The sequence below is a fragment of the Microcaecilia unicolor genome, chromosome 1 (genome assembly GCF_901765095.1).
Source record: "Microcaecilia unicolor chromosome 1, aMicUni1.1, whole genome shotgun sequence".
In the NCBI taxonomy this organism is placed as follows: domain Eukaryota; kingdom Metazoa; phylum Chordata; class Amphibia; order Gymnophiona; family Siphonopidae; genus Microcaecilia; species Microcaecilia unicolor.
Window position 1 is genome coordinate 96,383,664 of NC_044031.1, and position 16,492 is coordinate 96,400,155.

Consider the following 16,492-nt stretch of genomic DNA (forward strand, 5'->3'; position numbering starts at 1 on the left):
CCACACATGCCTGTAGACAGATTGAGTAGTACTCAAAGTCCTACTTCTGCAGCTAACATGTTTTTCTCCAAGTACAAGCAATATAGGAAGTTCTCATGGTATGGGTGATATCATTGACAGAGCCCATGTGAGTGAATGCTGCCGTACCTTTGATCCCTCTCAAAGATTTGGAACTACTTCAAAATGTATGCATGCCACTTTCCATCTGCCTCTGTCATGTGGGACCATCTCCATCCTTGTGTTTCTGTGTTTCATATTATCTACTTTTCTATGTGTTCTGATAGCCCCAAAACCAGGGCTTCAGTTCTGGAGGAACAACCTAGAACCCTATTCTACCACTTCCTTTTAGACTCCTGAATAACAGGGATGTTGTGCACCAACCTCTCCATTTCAGGTAGCCTTCAGAGAAAAGGGGGGGAGGGGGGATGAGCATAGAGCAGAGAAGTCAGTCCACCCTTTAATTTAGCCCTGTCCACCCTCACGTGGCGCACAGTTTCACTTTCTTTTTGTTTGCAAGTTAAGCACTTTCTAAAACTACTTGTTGAATCATGCGACTACGATACTATAAACACTTAAACATAGAAATTGCCATACACTGTATTTGGTCTTTACAGCTTGACTAGAATGAGATAACCAACATTTTAGTCCATGGTAAAGTATACAACTGAATGAAGATGCAGGTTAACTGTTTCAGCATGCTATTAGTTTCTTGTACAGTTGGCTCTCAGTTTGGTAAATAAGTAAACATTTCAGCTGAAATTTAGGAAGAAATGTAAACTGGTATTTTTCAAAGTGTTTAAAAATGTTTGACAGTTATTTCAGCTGCCTTTTATAGCTGCTCTGTTTTTGTGTTGGTTTCTGAATGTGGATATGCAATTTAGTCCTTCAGTAAGAAAATTAACTCTTTGAAATGTTTCTTTTCCAAGACGCAAATTGGCTGGAGAAATGTCACCCGTTTATTGGTATTTTCCACTGATGCTGGGTTCCATTTTGCTGGAGATGGTAAACTTGGTGGAATTGTTTTACCAAATGATGGAAGATGTCACCTTGTAAACAACATGTATACAATGAGCCATTACTATGTGAGTTTTTATTTACATATATGAAGACTACAGGATTTAAAATTTTATATTTAATCTGACAGCTTTTAAGTAAATAATATGAAAAATAGCATATGAGGAAGTGGATACTATTTATTGAGCTATGGACTCTGATATATTCTTAAAGTGAATTTTGCTTTTTCCAAAACAATTGTTTGCATTTCATTATAGGCTGTAGCAGAAATATTTCTTTTAAAACGAGCACCAGCTACAATGTTTGTATGCATTTTACTCGCTCTAATTTTTAATTTAAAACTTTTTTGCTTTTTTTCTGACATTTGGATTTTCTCAAGTACTGTTCTTAAGCCTTTTCAAATGATTAAAGCAATCTTAATGTCCAAAGGGTCCTTTTATTAAAGCTTAGTGTGTGCTAAGTGCCATGTGACCCATGGATATAAAATAGGATGCAGTTAATGTGCACTAATGTTCGTTAGTGCGAAAAGCTTTAGTTAAAAGGCCCCTAAGATATTTTGGGGAAATTGCTTAAGATAAATGATTAAAGCGGTAAAACATTCCCTAGCTCCTGAAATAATATTGATAACACTTTTTTTGGACCATTTTTCAATTCATTTTCTGTTTGCAGGATTATCCTTCTATTGCGCATCTTGTACAGAAGCTTAGCGAAAACAATATTCAAACTATCTTTGCTGTCACTGAGGAGTTTCAGCCCGTTTATAAGGTAAGATAACAATTGCATAAACTGCTAGACCGTGTTCACACATTTTCAGTAGTAGTTGATAGAGTACAATAGGTATTTCGCTGTTCTCAGAGTGCTGTTTATACTTGAGACAGTGAAGAGGTAAGTCATTGTCCAAGATCTCAGAGTACAATGGGATTTGAACCCTGGTTTTCACCCTCTTGATCTAACCATTAGGCTAATCCTCCACTCCAAAGAGCTTTTTTTTTCTGAAAATCAGATTGTGAATTTAAATTGAAACCCACTTGATGCCTCAAAGATATCTTTTTCTGTTGTGATTCTGCTGGTCTGTACCATGTAGGTTTGATTGACATTGTTCTGTCACCTTAGTATGCATTTCTGTGATGCCTTTACCATGATCCTTTTGATGTTCATTCAGTTTTTGCATTAGTTTCCTTATGTGCAGAAGCAGGATCCTTATGTTTCTGACTTCTGTATATGACAGGCATGTAGTTCTCAGAGGGAAGCTGAAACCTGTCTAAAAAGCTGTTCCTTTGTGTAGTGAGTGAGAGGAGGAAGGAGTTGCAGTGGAGTTTTAAAGAGATTGCAGTCTTAGACCCTGAAGTTTGACTATAACTGCTTTCATCCCTGGGTTTTCCAGCAGTTGCAGAACTAGGTGGGAATGTAAAAGGGCCACAAACTGCATATCCAAACCTGAAATAACTGGCCGGAGGAAAAAACATAGTAGATGATGCCAGATTGGAGTGGTCCAATGCCATCTACTCACTAAGGGCCTCTTTTATCAAGCCACACTAGCGGTCCCCGCGCAGCAATGCTGACTGAGCCCATTCAAAGTGATTGGGGTTTGTCAGCGCACTGGGAGCCGCAGGAACTTGTCTGTACCAACTGCAGGGGGAAAGAACCAGCATATAGGAAAACTGCTTCTTTTCTCATGAAGAAATCCCAGGACAAGTAGCTAGGACTATAATTAGCTCCACTGTAGAAGCTTCTGTCAAAAATCTGTCAACAGCTTGGGATATAAATTGTTATGGTGAAGTGATTATTAAAAGAAAGGGAAAACCAAAATTCTACTCTGACAAATTCACAGGATCAGGGATGAGTCAAATTGATAGCTTCATTTGGTGGGCAGCGAATAAGTACCATCTGGAGAGGGAAAACTGCACAGGGAGGCGGAGCTGAATTAAGTTCTTTCCAGTCTGGAGGAAGGTCTTTCCCAACCTTGCCCTTTCTGGCTGGCACATTTGGTGATGTTAGGTTGCTCCCTACGTTGTGATGTCATCAACAATGTGAGCAGGAAGGTGAGAATTCACATCCTAATAGCCAAGGAGAAACTGGAGAGCAATAAACCAAGTCTTGAGGAAACTATATGATTCTGCACCCATAAGTCTCAATATCTACCTTCCCTGGGGTTTTAGAGTCCACTCATTGGCAGTACAATATGTCGGTACAGCAGTGCAAGTCCCCAGTACCTGTGAGGTATGAAGTTGTCTTCTTGCTTGTGATAGACTCTTCTTGAAATATATTTGGATAGTCTGTCATTCAGAAACCTCCCTAGTTGACTCTGTGCTAAACCTATTGCTTTAAACTGGGAAGTCCTAATGGTCAATTTCAGAAACATGAATTTTGCGACAGGAAAGTGGATTCCCTTTCCTGCTTGCAGGAGAAGATAACTACTATAAGGAGCACTTTTTCATTTTTTCCTTTCAGGTTCTCTCCCTTGCTCAGTTTAACTGCCTGTGTGAGCCATACCCCTTGATCACCAAGCACAGTACTTACCAAAGAAGCATTTGCCCCTGTAGTAGCAAACTCTCAATCCAAGTGCACTGTCATTACCACACGCTTGAACCCCATCATTCTTATCAGACAGAAGTCTAAACATGGATCTCTAGCTCCACAGAGCTCAGCTCAAGTGAAACAACTTTTATGTAGAATCCCACGCATTTTGTTGAATTCTGTTACCGTTTTCATCTCCACCACCTCCTTCAGGAGGGCATTCCAAGTATCCACCATTCTCTCTGTAAAAAAATACTTCCTGACATTTTTCTTGAGTCTGCCCCCTTCAACCTCATTTCATGTCCTCTAGTTCTACCGCCTTCCCATCTCCGGAAAAGGTTTGTTTGCGGATTAACACCTTTCAAATATTTGAACGTCTGTATCATATCACCCCTGTTTCTTCTTTCCTCCAGGGTATACATGTTCATGTCAGCAAGTCTCTCCTCGTATGTCTTGTAATGCAAATCCCATACCACTTTTGTAGCTTTTCTTTGCACTGCTTCAATTCTTTTTACATCCTTAGCAAGATAAGGCCTCCAAAACTGAACACAATACTCCAGGCCTCACCAATGACTTGTACAGGGGCATCAACACCTCCTTTCTTTTGCTGGTCACACCTCTCTCTATACAGCCTAGCAACCTTCTGGCTACGGCCACCGCCTTGTCACACTGTTTCGTCGCCTTCAGATCCTCAGATACTATCACCCCAAGATCCCTCTCCCTGCCTGTACATATCAGACTCTCACCGCCTAACACATATGTCTCCCGTGGATTTCTACTCTCTAAGTGCATCACTTTGCATTTCTTCACATTGAATTTTAATTGCCAAACATTAGACCATTCTTCTAGCTTCCACAGATCCTTTTTCATGTTTTCCACTCCCTCTGGGATATGCACTTTGATACAAATCTTGATATCATCCGCAAAAAGGCAACCTTTACCTTCTAACCCTTCGGCAATGTAACTCACAAATATATTGAACAGAATCGGCCCCAGCACCAATCCCTGAGGCACTCCACTACTCACCTTTCCCTCATCGGAGTGAATTCCATTACCCACCACCCTCTGGTGTCTGTTCGTCAACCCGTTTCTAATCCAGTTCACCATGTTGGATCCTATCTTCAGCCTGTCAGGTTTATTCAATAGCCTCCTGTGGGGAACCATGTCAAAAGCTTTGCTGAAATCTAAGTAGATTACATCTATAGCATGTCCTTGATTCAAATCTCTGGTTACCCAAAGAATTCAATGAGATTTGTTTGGCATGATTTACCTTTGCTAAAATCGTGTCATCTCGGATCTTGCAACTTATTGGCTTCCAAAAAATTCACTATCCTTTTCTTTCCAATCCTTTCACTATCCTTTCACTATCCATTAACTGAAGTGAGGCTTACCGGCCTGTAGTTTCAGCTTCTTCCCTATCAGCACTTTTCTGAAGAGGGACCACATCCGCTCTTCTCCAATCTCACGGAACCTCTCCTGTCTCCAAGGATTTATTAAACAAATCTTTAAGAGGACCCGCCAGAACCTCTCTGAGCTCCCTCAATATCCTGGGGTGGATCCCGTCCGGTCCCATAGCTCTGTCCACCTTTAGATTTTTAAGTTGCTCATACACACTCTCTTCTGTGAACGGTGCTATATTCACTCCATTCTCATGTGTACTTTTGCCAGTCAATCATGGTCCTTCTCCAGGATTTTCTTCAGTGAAAACAGAACAAAAGTATTTGTTTAGCAAATTTGCTTTTTCTTCATCATTATCCACATAGTGGTTTGCAGCATCTGTCAGTCTCACAATTCCCTTTTTAGTCTTCCTCCTTTCACTAATATACCTGAAGAAATTTTTGTCACCCCTTTTTACATTTCTAGCCATTTGTTCTTTTGCTTTCGCCAGACGTATCTCTCTTGGCTTCTTTCAGTTTCATCCGGTATTCCTCTCCATGTTTCTTTTCTTGAGTTTTTCTGTATTTCATGAACGCCAACTCTTTAGCCTTTATTTTCTCAGCCACTTGCTTGGAGAACCATATCGGTTTCCTTTTTCTCTTTCTTTTATTTACTGTCCTTACATAAAGGTTTGTGGCCATATTTATAGCTTCTTTCAGCCTGGACCACTGCCCTTCCACTTCTCGTATGTCCTCCTAGTCCATCAGCAGATCTGGTTGCAGAATACATGAATGCTAGCCTTTTGTGCTCCCCCCCCACCCCACCCCCACAAGTCCTATCAAAGATTGTATTTTCACCCTCTTTCCTGATCATGAATTGCCTCATATGTAAGCTGCTCAAATGGCATGTACTGTTGAGCAGGATAGTAAATTTTAATAAAACTTGAAAAAGACCAAACAGGATACTGGGCTAGATGGACCATGGCCTGACCCAGTATGGCTACTCTTATGTTCGTATGTTCACATTCATGGAACCTATTCCACATAGACATAACCAAAGTATCTACAAGCATTTCCTCATCTAAAAACCACATGCTTCTGTTATATGTTGATGAGATGTTTGAATTAGTTTGTTAGGGCTTCAGTAAGATTAATCACTTCTAATTTTGGTGCACTTACAGGAGCTGAAAAATTTGATCCCAAAGTCTGCAGTAGGAACACTGTCTGCTAATTCCAGCAATGTAATTGAGCTGATTATTGAATCCTATAATGTAAGTATATTGTAATTCCTTTCTATAGCTTTCGTCTAAGAAATAAATGTGCACAATCTTCAAAACCTGCTTCCTCTGCATGCCTCCAGTAAAAGCCTTTCTTCGACGACAAGCAATATATCAAGTCCTCTCAACATGTGGCAATATTAAGACGGAGTGTGCACAAGAAGCTTCTCCAGCTTAGAATACATGCAAAGCTTTTTAGCCACTCCGCCATGCATGCACGCCACTTCCCACCTGCTGTTGTCATGCAAGATCACCTCGGTCTTTATCTTTTCTGTAGAACTAGTCACACACATCACAAAAGCTCATCTGAAATTGATGTTTTTTTTATACAAATTTGCATGTTTGGTAAGGTTCCCCCCCCCCCCCCCCCCATGTCCTTTTGTTGCCTTGTAATACTTCTTTCCTGTTAGCCTCTTAGGTTTTTCAGTCATTTTCAAGTTTCCTCCAGGTTCAGTTTCTTTATTGAAAACTTCAAAATGTCAACAAGTACAAAACAGAAGGAAAAAATTCAACAGGAACAAACTGATAACTAACAAGAGGGGAACACCAAATTTAAAACACTTCCCATATACAGCATTACATGTCTTCACAGCAGAGTCAATAGACAAAGGAATCATGTTCAAGGCATGGACAGCCACAGAAACATACATTAAGGAAGCTAAAGTGGCAGTACATGCCTAACCAAGAAACAGATCAGACTGGAAGGTACACCAAAGAGATGCTGAAAAATAGTGGTACACAAATTATCTGCCGGGATGGTCACTGCATCCAAGTCATTTCAAATGAGCTGAAATGATTAAGTTTACATGCTGCAAACCTTTCATACTTCAAACACTTTTGCACAGTATTCCAGTTGCCCATAATTTGATGGAGTGCCAAAAGAAATTAAAAGATGTCTAGCAGTTTGCTAGAAGAGAATAGGAGTTGCAGCCATTTTAAAGCCGAACAACAGGAGTTGCCAGTGTTTTCAGGGGGAGATATGGTTTTTACGCGTTTCAGTATCCACATCATGTTGAACATTTTTTTTGTAGAGGATTTTGTGTGATTTTCGAGCGAGAGTTGTTTGTCTAATGTCTTTCCGAGGATTTTTAGGCTATCAGATATGGGGAATGTGATGTCGGAGGTGTTAAGATTAGTTGGGAGGAGTTCGGAGTATTGAGATGAGAGGATTAGGCATTGTGTTTTCTCTTTGTTCATTTTCATCATAAAGGCGTTGGCCCAAGAGGTTAAGATGTTCATGCCCAAGGATATTTTGTCGGAGATTTCTGTTAGATTAGATTTGAAGGGAATGAATATGGTGACATCATCGGCGTAAATGAAAGGGTTGAGACCATGCCTGAATAGAGCTTTGGCTAGGGGGATCATCATGAGATTGAAGAGGATCGGGGATAAAGGCGAACCTTGAGGTACACCGCAATTTGGTGACCAGGGAGATGAGATAGTTGAGGTTGATTTAACTTGGTAAGGTCTTGACGTGATGAAGTCTTTTATCCAGTTAATGATATTTCCGCCGATCCCAAGTTTATCCAGTAGTTTGGTTAGGATATTGTGATTTGCCATGTCAAATGCACTGAATAGATCGAATTGTAGAAGGAGGATATTGTTTCCGAATTAGATTTCCTGTTTGAATTTGGATATTAGAGTGAGTAGGATGGTTTCTGTACTGTGGGCTGGATGGAAACCCAATTGCAATTCATGAAGAATAGATAATTTTTGTATATAGTCGTTGATTTGAGAGGTCACTCTGTTTTCCATCAGTTTAATTAGCAAGGGGATGGAGGCGACAGGGCAGTAGTTGGTGACATCACTTACTGGTTTCTTGGGGTTTTTAGGTATTGGAGTAAGTAGAATGTTACCATGTTCAGTAGGGAATGAGCCTTGTTGTAGCAGGAAGTTTAGGTGGGAGGTGAGGTCTGTGATAAAGCGTTCTGGGGCATCTTTCATTAGGTAGTTGGGACATGAGATGGCAGTGAGAGTTGGAGAGCTTGGTGACCACCATAGAAACTTCTTTTGTGGTAAGGAGGGTGAAATTTGTCCATGAGCGATCGGCTGGAATTTAGTCCATGTAGGGGTCCAGTTCGTCTAGAAAGGTATCGATATTTGTACAGTCCTGGGGAGTCGTGCTGCAAAGATTGTTAATTTTGTCGTTGAAGTATTTAGCCAGTTGGTTAGCAGATGGGTAGTTTGAGGGTGAGGATGTGATTGGGTTGGTGTTAAGAAGATTTTTTATGAGTTGATATTGTTTTTTTATATCTGTACTGCTGGTTGTAATTGTGTGTAGTAGGATCTTTTGGCTCGTTTAATGGCATATTTGTAATTCCTTTGTGACTACTTCCATGCATTGTAGGTGAGGTTATATTTTTATTTACTCCATGTTTTTTCTAGTTTCCTGGTTTGTGACGTTAGGTTTTTTAGTAGGTCATTGAACCATGGTGACGGGTTGTGCCTACGTAGAATTTTAGTGCGTAGTGGAGCTATTTTGTCCAGTATAAGTTTGAACCTGTTGTCCCATTCTGTAAGGAAGTAGTTTGAGTTTAGTTGTGAAGACCAATTGTTGTAAATTTGTTGCCAGAACTTTTTCTTGTCAGTCCGTCCTCTAGTGATGATTTTTACAGGGTCTTGTGTTTTACGCTGGCCTTTTTTTCACCAGTGTAGGGATAGTGTCAATTTAAGATGATGCAACCAGGGGGTGGCAGACCAGTTGATACTGGATATGTAGATGTTTTGGTCTGTAGAGAACTTGTAAGAGATGATGTCGAGCGAGTGACCTTTGCTGTGGGTAGGTTGTATAGCAGGGAGGTCAAGGTTGCAAAGGTGAAGGAGATCTTTACATTCGCTGGTGTGTGCAGATTTGGAATCCTCTAAATGTAGGTTTAAGTCCCCAATTAAAAATGCATTGGGATTATTGATGCATACGTTTGATATGAAGTCCATGAAGGTGGATTGGTTGGTGTTAAGTTGACTTTATCTGCAGAGATTTCTTTTTTTTTTTTACGACAATAATAATCTTTGTATTACAGAATAATTATTTTCAATTTTTGGATAAATATTTACAGATAAAAGGAACTTCTATGGGTTCAATAGTAGCTCCCTCATTGGCATGTTTATTTATAGATGCTTTTGAACAGAGTCATGTATTCATCAGAATTTTGTTTGTGACGTTCTCATTTGGAGACGATTTATAGATTTTTTTTTTTGATTTTTTTTTGTCTGGATTGCTGAATTGAAGAGTACAACAATTTTTGTCATGGGTGAATACCTGCGATTCTGACATTCGATTTGTGGCACATCATGACACTGTCAATAGAATAGCCTTTTTGGATATTAATATTCATTACAAGCAAGGCTAATTTGAAACTACTTTTTTTTTTTTTTTTTTTTTTTTTGTAAAACCGATTTTTAATACTTTATTACATTACCATGGTTTATCATCCTCGACATTTATGGAATAAATCATGCTCCACAGAGAGGAGCTAAACCAATTGAACAGCATCAGCCTGGGATGTCCCGCCCACTCATTACTGGAGGGGGACACCAGGAAGTTCGGATCCAATCAGTTCACAGCTCTAAAGTGATATCATCAGGGAAGTCCTATAGGGAGGAGGAGTTAGGATAGCAGCCAGCCAATGAGTCCATCTTCATGGAGATAGATGTTCTAGGATGTCAGCCAACCAATAGAAGGAAGCAGCAGGGACAGCTGGGGGTGGAACCAAGCCCAGATGCTGCTGATTCCTCACAGAAGAGCGGAGAGCAGCAGAGAGGTTTTTCTCACTTTTTCCCAGCTACGGGAGGCAGGGAGCTGCAATACAGGTATGCCCATCCAAATAAAAAGTACTTTTGTGTGCTGCAAAAAAGAAAAAAGGGTGTGTACTGCTATCATACACGCAACTTGTCTGCGTGTATGAGAGTCATCTGTAGCATGTGCAGAGCAGCCACGCATAGCGATTGACCTGCGAATGTTCAGCTCACCGACTTGCTTCCCCCATATCGCATGCAAATGAGCTGGGTCGCAAAAGCAACAAGCAGCTCATTTGCATGCGATTTTCTTTGTGAATCCCTGTGTTTCTAAATCGGTAAATTTTTACCGATTTGGAAACGCAGACGGATCCTTAACGGGACCTTTGTGCATCTGGCTGTCAGTGGGCTCAAGCCTCTCATTGGCTGCAGGATGTCAAATCTGTTATGAGGCTTCTTCAGGACTTTGTGCTCTGATGCAGTCCAGTCTGGCAAGACATTCCATTCCAAATTCCACAGTATCAAAAAAAAAAAAAAAATGCTCTTGACTGATGCATCCAAACTGGGTTTGGGAGCTCATATCAACGGGTTCATTGTCTCACTAGGAAAACACCGCTGGATATATTGGATTGAGGGCAGTAAGATGCATTCTAAAGGCTTTCAGAAATCCTTTGGCCAACAGAACTATATTGATACAAACAAACATCAGGTGGATTACATCAGCAAGCAGAGAGGAGCAGAATTTACCTCCTGCATTAGGTAGCTGTAAGGATGTGAAATTGGGTCATTTTTTATGGAATGACTTTCAGAGCTACCTACCTGGCAAGGAAGGACAACTCCCTGGTGGACGAGTTGAGTCGTGTACTATGACTGCATGAGTGGTCATTTAGCCTCATTTCTGCCCCAGGATGGGGACCTATCACAGACTATCCTCGGTTACCTTCCTTCTAGTTTTTTTTGGGGAGAGGGGGAGGAATGTCTTCTGGGCATATATCTTCTGATTCCCTTGATGCTGAAAACCCTTCTGAAACTCTGATATGACAGGGGAGCAATGATTCTCATTGCCCCATATTGGTTGAGGCAAATATGGTTCCTTCCTCTTCTGGAACTTTCTATAAGAATCAACTGGGGAATTATCTATCACTGATTACACAATCTCAAGGAATTCTGTTGCACCCTGACATCGAGTCCCTCCTCTTCAGTTTGGACATTGTAAAGTTAACAGCTTCTTTGAACTTGCCTGCTAGTGTGTTGCGGGTCTTGCTGGCTTCGAGGTGATGAAGTTTTATTTTGTAAAAGTTCCCTCAAATTTCTACCCTGTGAATATGCTATTCTAATATTTTGGTCTTGGAATACTGGATGAGCTTGCATGAGTTGTCAGTATTTTCTGATGGTATTAGCTGCTATGGAAGATCCTTGAAAAACCATACTACACAGGTTTGCATGTCAGAATCTTCTTGCTGGTGTTCTCTTTGCTGCAACAATAAATCTCGTTGATTATATTTCGCTCTGGTGTAGGCGCTTCTCAAAATACTTTGGGATAACTTTGATTTTCCAAATTAGTGGTGAGTACTTTTGATGTTTGAATGTACTAGTATCATGCAAATTCTGCAATATCTTAAATATTGAGAGAGAGGTAAGTTTTGGGTTTTTTGTTTTTGTTTTTAAAGCTCACTTCAGTTCTAAATATTTGATCATGCTAGGTAATTAAAACATCCAAAAAAATTCAGTTTCCATTTAGAAAATTGTAATAGGATTTATAACTTATATTGTTAAATATTGTATTCTCTTGTAGCAGTGCAATGGCCACCTGATGTCTATGTAAGCATTGCAAATTCTTCTAGCGTCTAATAGAAGTTGTTACTCCTACATTCCAGGAAGACAATTTAAGAGGACTCAGGATCCAACCATCTTGGACAAGTACAAACTCAAGAAGAAACTCTGAATCTCACAAAGCGCAAGCGCCCTCCCTCCCCCCCCCCCCCCCCCCCACCACACTCACCAGACAATGTGAAAAAAGAAACAGCCAACAAAGTCCAGTCCCCCAAATTCATACTAATATCATGGAAAACAAACAAGAAAACAATTTAAAAAAAGGAAAAAAACAATTAAAAATTCCAACTCAAAATGCTGAAAACTTAAATGCATCAGAAAAGACTAACCAAAAAGAAAAAAAATAAAGCAACCCCCCCCCCTCCCATTCCACCCAACCTGTCCTCTGCCCTCCCCCAAGGACAACTACTAACTGTCCTATTATTGAGGAAAAGGGGTCACTATGAGAATCAAACCTCCCATCCATTATCCTCAAAAGATCATGTACCATGTAAACTGTGAGTCCCACCTGAAAAAAGGAAGCGTTTATTAGCAACACAGTACAAATCAGTATGTGTCAAGAAAAAAAAAAAATCAGGTACAGTTCTCATACAATCATATTCATCTAAAACATGTAGGTAAATGCCAAGTAATCCAACAAACAGGTTGGTCAGCAGAAAAATGACAGCCGTCCTAAAGAATAAGTCAAAGTATAAAAGAAAATGTCAGAACCTCCAAACTAGTCAAGTTTTGAGAAACAGGCAAATCATCTAATTTGGGAGGCACTTCTGAAATCAGCATCCTGAAAAAGAACCAACACAGTTTAAAAATTTAAAAAAAAAAAAAAACCTCTGAGGATTTGAAGCTCTGAGGAAAATAAAAACCAACTCTGTCTCGGATGATCCAGTACTTCCACAATCTCATAGAAGAATCCAAGTAAGCTATTCAGAATCAGTATCAACTATGTCCATTGGGCTCCGGCAGTTTTTCAGGAAACTAAATAGCTTTCACAGCCTGAGAAAAGAAGTGTCTTATCTGTGTGATGAACCCAACATCAAATACTTTATAAAGTTGGTCTTAAAGACACATGAAATCAGAGTATCTCCTGTATGTTGCTTTGTTGTACTGTTAAAATCTATTACTGAACTCCTTGACCTTGAAATGGATTGTAAGCAGTAATAATGTTTTATTTTAGTCTCTCTCTTCAGAAGTCATCTTAGAAAACAGCAAACTACCAGAGGGAGTAACAATAAACTATAAATCGTACTGCAAAAATGGCGTGAATGGCACAGGAGAGAATGGAAGGAAATGTTCCAATATTTCAATTGGAGATGAGGTAAGTTATCAGTCCATTTTTATTAGTTGACTTTGTATTGCTATGTATTTTATAATGATGCAGGATCAGCTGTGTTAACCTATATTTATACTAAACAGTACAGACCAGACCTTTTAAGACAGTACTACTACTACTAATCATTTCTCTAGCACTACTAGATGTACGCATCGCTGTACACATATGCAGATACATTTTTATCTGTCCCTAAAGGGCTCACAGTTTGTTTTTGTACCTCATCACAATAGTTGGGAATGGAAGCATAATGGCTGACAGTTAACCTTCTGTTTTGCTCAGGTGCAGTTTGAGATTAGTGTGACAGCTCACAAGTGTCCAAAGAAAGGACAGAATGAAACCATTAAAATCAAGCCCTTGGGTTTCACTGAAGAGGTGGAAATTATCCTTCAGTTCATCTGTGAGTGTGATTGTCAGGAGAAAGGAATCCCAGAGAGCCCAGTGTGCCATAATGGCAATGGAACATTTGAGTGTGGAGCTTGCAGGTGACTCAGTTTCATCATTTTCTGTCTAATTGTGATTTTAAAACATAGTAAGTGACAGCAGATAAAGACTTGAATGGTCCAACATTTAGGTTTTGTTTTTCACCTTTGTATTGAAATGCTGTTTTAAAGAAAGAGAGAGGTAGCTGAAGGGATTGGCACAGGGGATACAGAGCTTTAAGATTTCAAGTAATGCTGCAGCTCCCATGAAGAATATTGACTGGGAAGTCTTTGAAAGTTCTGTGATTTCTATGAAATGAAATTGGTGGTCTGAGTTCTCTCCTCGGTGGGCATGTGCCCACTTTAAAAACCAGCAGTGCAATTTATAATAAATCCAGTGTCATTGTTGGCAGTCTTAATAGGGATGATAAACTCAACAAATAGACATAACGTTCACTCTAAACATATTCTAAAGGGGGGAGGGGGGGAAGTCTCATTTGTCACTGGGACATAATATTGATTATGAACACCAAATGAATAAGTGGAAGCAACTAGTGACTGTTATAATCATTGACCAAAAACCCCCGCCTACCTAAATCTGTGCATTATTTATTTTATTTTTGTTACATTTGTACCCTGTGCTTTCCCACTCATGGCAGGCTCAATGCGGTAGGCAATGGAGGGTTAAGTGACTTGCCCAGAGTCACAAGGAGCTGCCTGTGCTGAGAATCAAACTCTGTTCCTCAGTTCCCCAGGACCAAAGTCCACCACCCTAACCACTAGGCCACTCCTCCATCCATCTTTTTGTATAATGTTTAATTTCATCTTTCTTTTCCACTAATTTTTCATTCTTCAGAAATCATTGTTAGTATTCAAAAACCAAAATGGAATGACTGGATTTGAGCCAGTAGATACCTGCAAAGAATAATAAATGTCATTCTGTGTAGAAAAAAGTGAACAAAAATCACCGTAAAGAACCTGGCTGGTGCTAACATGCCCTGTACTCCTGCCAGCAGAATAAAAACAGTGGCGGTGATGGCATTTTTCACTGCTAGATAACCGGATATTGTTTGTAGATTTCCTGTTATCTAGCAGTGAAAAATGCTGCCGCCATTGTTTTTATTCTGACGGCAGGAGTACAGGGCATGTTAGCATTATGTAAGTACTAGCCAGGTTCTTTACGGTAACCTTTGTTCATTTTTTCTACACAGAACGAATGACATTTATTATTCTTTGCAGGTATCTACTGGCTCAGATCCCTTGAGAAAGTGGCAGCAAAACGGGTGCCTGTCGGAGTCCGATGAGCTTTCAGATAAGTGATACTGCATTTTGAGAGCTTTGTGCCAATTGCCAGTCATTCCGTTTTGGTTTTTGAATACTAACAATTTCTGAAGAATGAAAGATTAGTGGGAAAGACATAATTAAAAAAATTATACAAAAAGATATAATGCACAGATTTAGGTAGGCGGGGTTTTTTGGTCAATGATTATAACAGGTACTACTTGGATCCACCTATTCATTTGGTGTTGATAATCAACATTATGTCCCAGTGACAAATCAGATGTTTTTTCCCCTTTATAATAGGTTTAGAGTGAGCGTTGTGTCTACTGTTTGTTGAGTTTATCATTTTTGAGGCAGTAGACTATTAGGGAGCCATTATATTTCTTTTAAGTCTTCACAGGGAGGCTTAAAACAAGCATAAAGACTTGATTGCTCACTCGGAGAAATGCTTTCTCCAGAGTTTTCAAAGAAATGTTGAACTTGAATTGTTGCTGTACCTGATCTGTGGATAATTGAAGAACACCTTTAATGAACACTAAATTTTACTAGAATATAGGTTTCAAAATTAGTTTAAAACATTGTTTTTGCTTAAATTTTAGCTCGTGTTTGGTTCACCAATATTTAGTTCTTAAATTACTTCCCAAGATGTTGAAAATTAACAAATCTTTAGCCCGTTGGCTTAGCCATAAGAGTCATAGAGAGCTTGACACATCTTTTATTAAATGGAACAGTGAATTATGTTGCATGCCAAACTAAGCAACTCATACTAAGGGATGGTTTTCCAAAATGTTTATTTCCCAAGATGGTGGCTTACATTGGTTAACAAAATATCTAGTATTATAGGCAAATTGTCATTTAAACTATATTTTTTCTTGTCAATTAGCAAACAAAAAAAAATAAGGTGGATTAATGTATTTTCTTAATGCAGATTACTCACAATATTTTATTTTTGCCCTCACAATAGGTGTAATGAGGGCCGTATTGGTAGACGTTGTGAATGTAGCACAGATGAAGTAAACAGTGAAGACATGGATGCTTACTGCAGAAAGGAAAACAGTTCAGAAATCTGCAGTAACAATGGAGAATGCATTTGTGGACAATGTGCCTGTAAGAAAAGGGAAAATGCTAACGAGATTTACTCTGGCAAATACTGTGAATGTGACAACTTTAACTGTGACAGATCTAATGGCTTGATTTGTGGAGGTGAGGATTGAGTTTTCATATATACTGCAGATATTACATTTTATGAAAAATACACTTTTTCAGCTGTGGCTTTTGGAATCTTGTTGCTTGAACTTAATGGGAAGCATCTTGGGACCGAAAGGTGCTTGGAATGTTGAGATTGAGCAGCTCCCCTTTTCAAGGAGAATAATATGCTTCAGCCTTAAAGGTTATAAAACTCGTAGTGGTGCAATGTATCTGCTGTATATACAAAGAAACAGAATTTTATGGGATGGTATTGGTTATCTAAAGTCAGAGTATTAGTGTGGTGCATGCAGTTTTGAAATCTGCACCAGATTTAAAAGATAAAACTTCAGAATCATGTGATGAACTAAACTGTTCTTAAATGAATAAATCAATTATAGGAATTATAGGTGCTCTGGTTAGGAATTTACCTCATGAATCACAAAACAAAATAACCAGGCAGATGGGATAATGAACTCAGGGTGAATAAGACATGTTTAATTTAAAAAGCTAAACCAGTGCTTG

General features: G+C 39.4%; 1 protein-coding gene across 2 annotated transcripts in view; it reads left to right on the top strand.

Annotated features, from left to right (window-relative positions):
• The window catches only part of ITGB1 (integrin subunit beta 1), a 122,305-nt gene that overhangs the window by 71,517 nt on the left and 34,296 nt on the right, over positions 1-16,492 (top strand). For both annotated transcript variants that reach the window (XM_030199088.1, XM_030199097.1), the window contains exons 7-12: positions 927-1,082; positions 1,684-1,779; positions 6,089-6,178; positions 12,927-13,067; positions 13,362-13,564; positions 15,747-15,985. In XM_030199088.1, the coding sequence (XP_030054948.1) occupies positions 927-1,082; positions 1,684-1,779; positions 6,089-6,178; positions 12,927-13,067; positions 13,362-13,564; positions 15,747-15,985 (925 nt within the window). The remainder of the gene's footprint in view (positions 1-926; positions 1,083-1,683; positions 1,780-6,088; positions 6,179-12,926; positions 13,068-13,361; positions 13,565-15,746; positions 15,986-16,492) is intronic.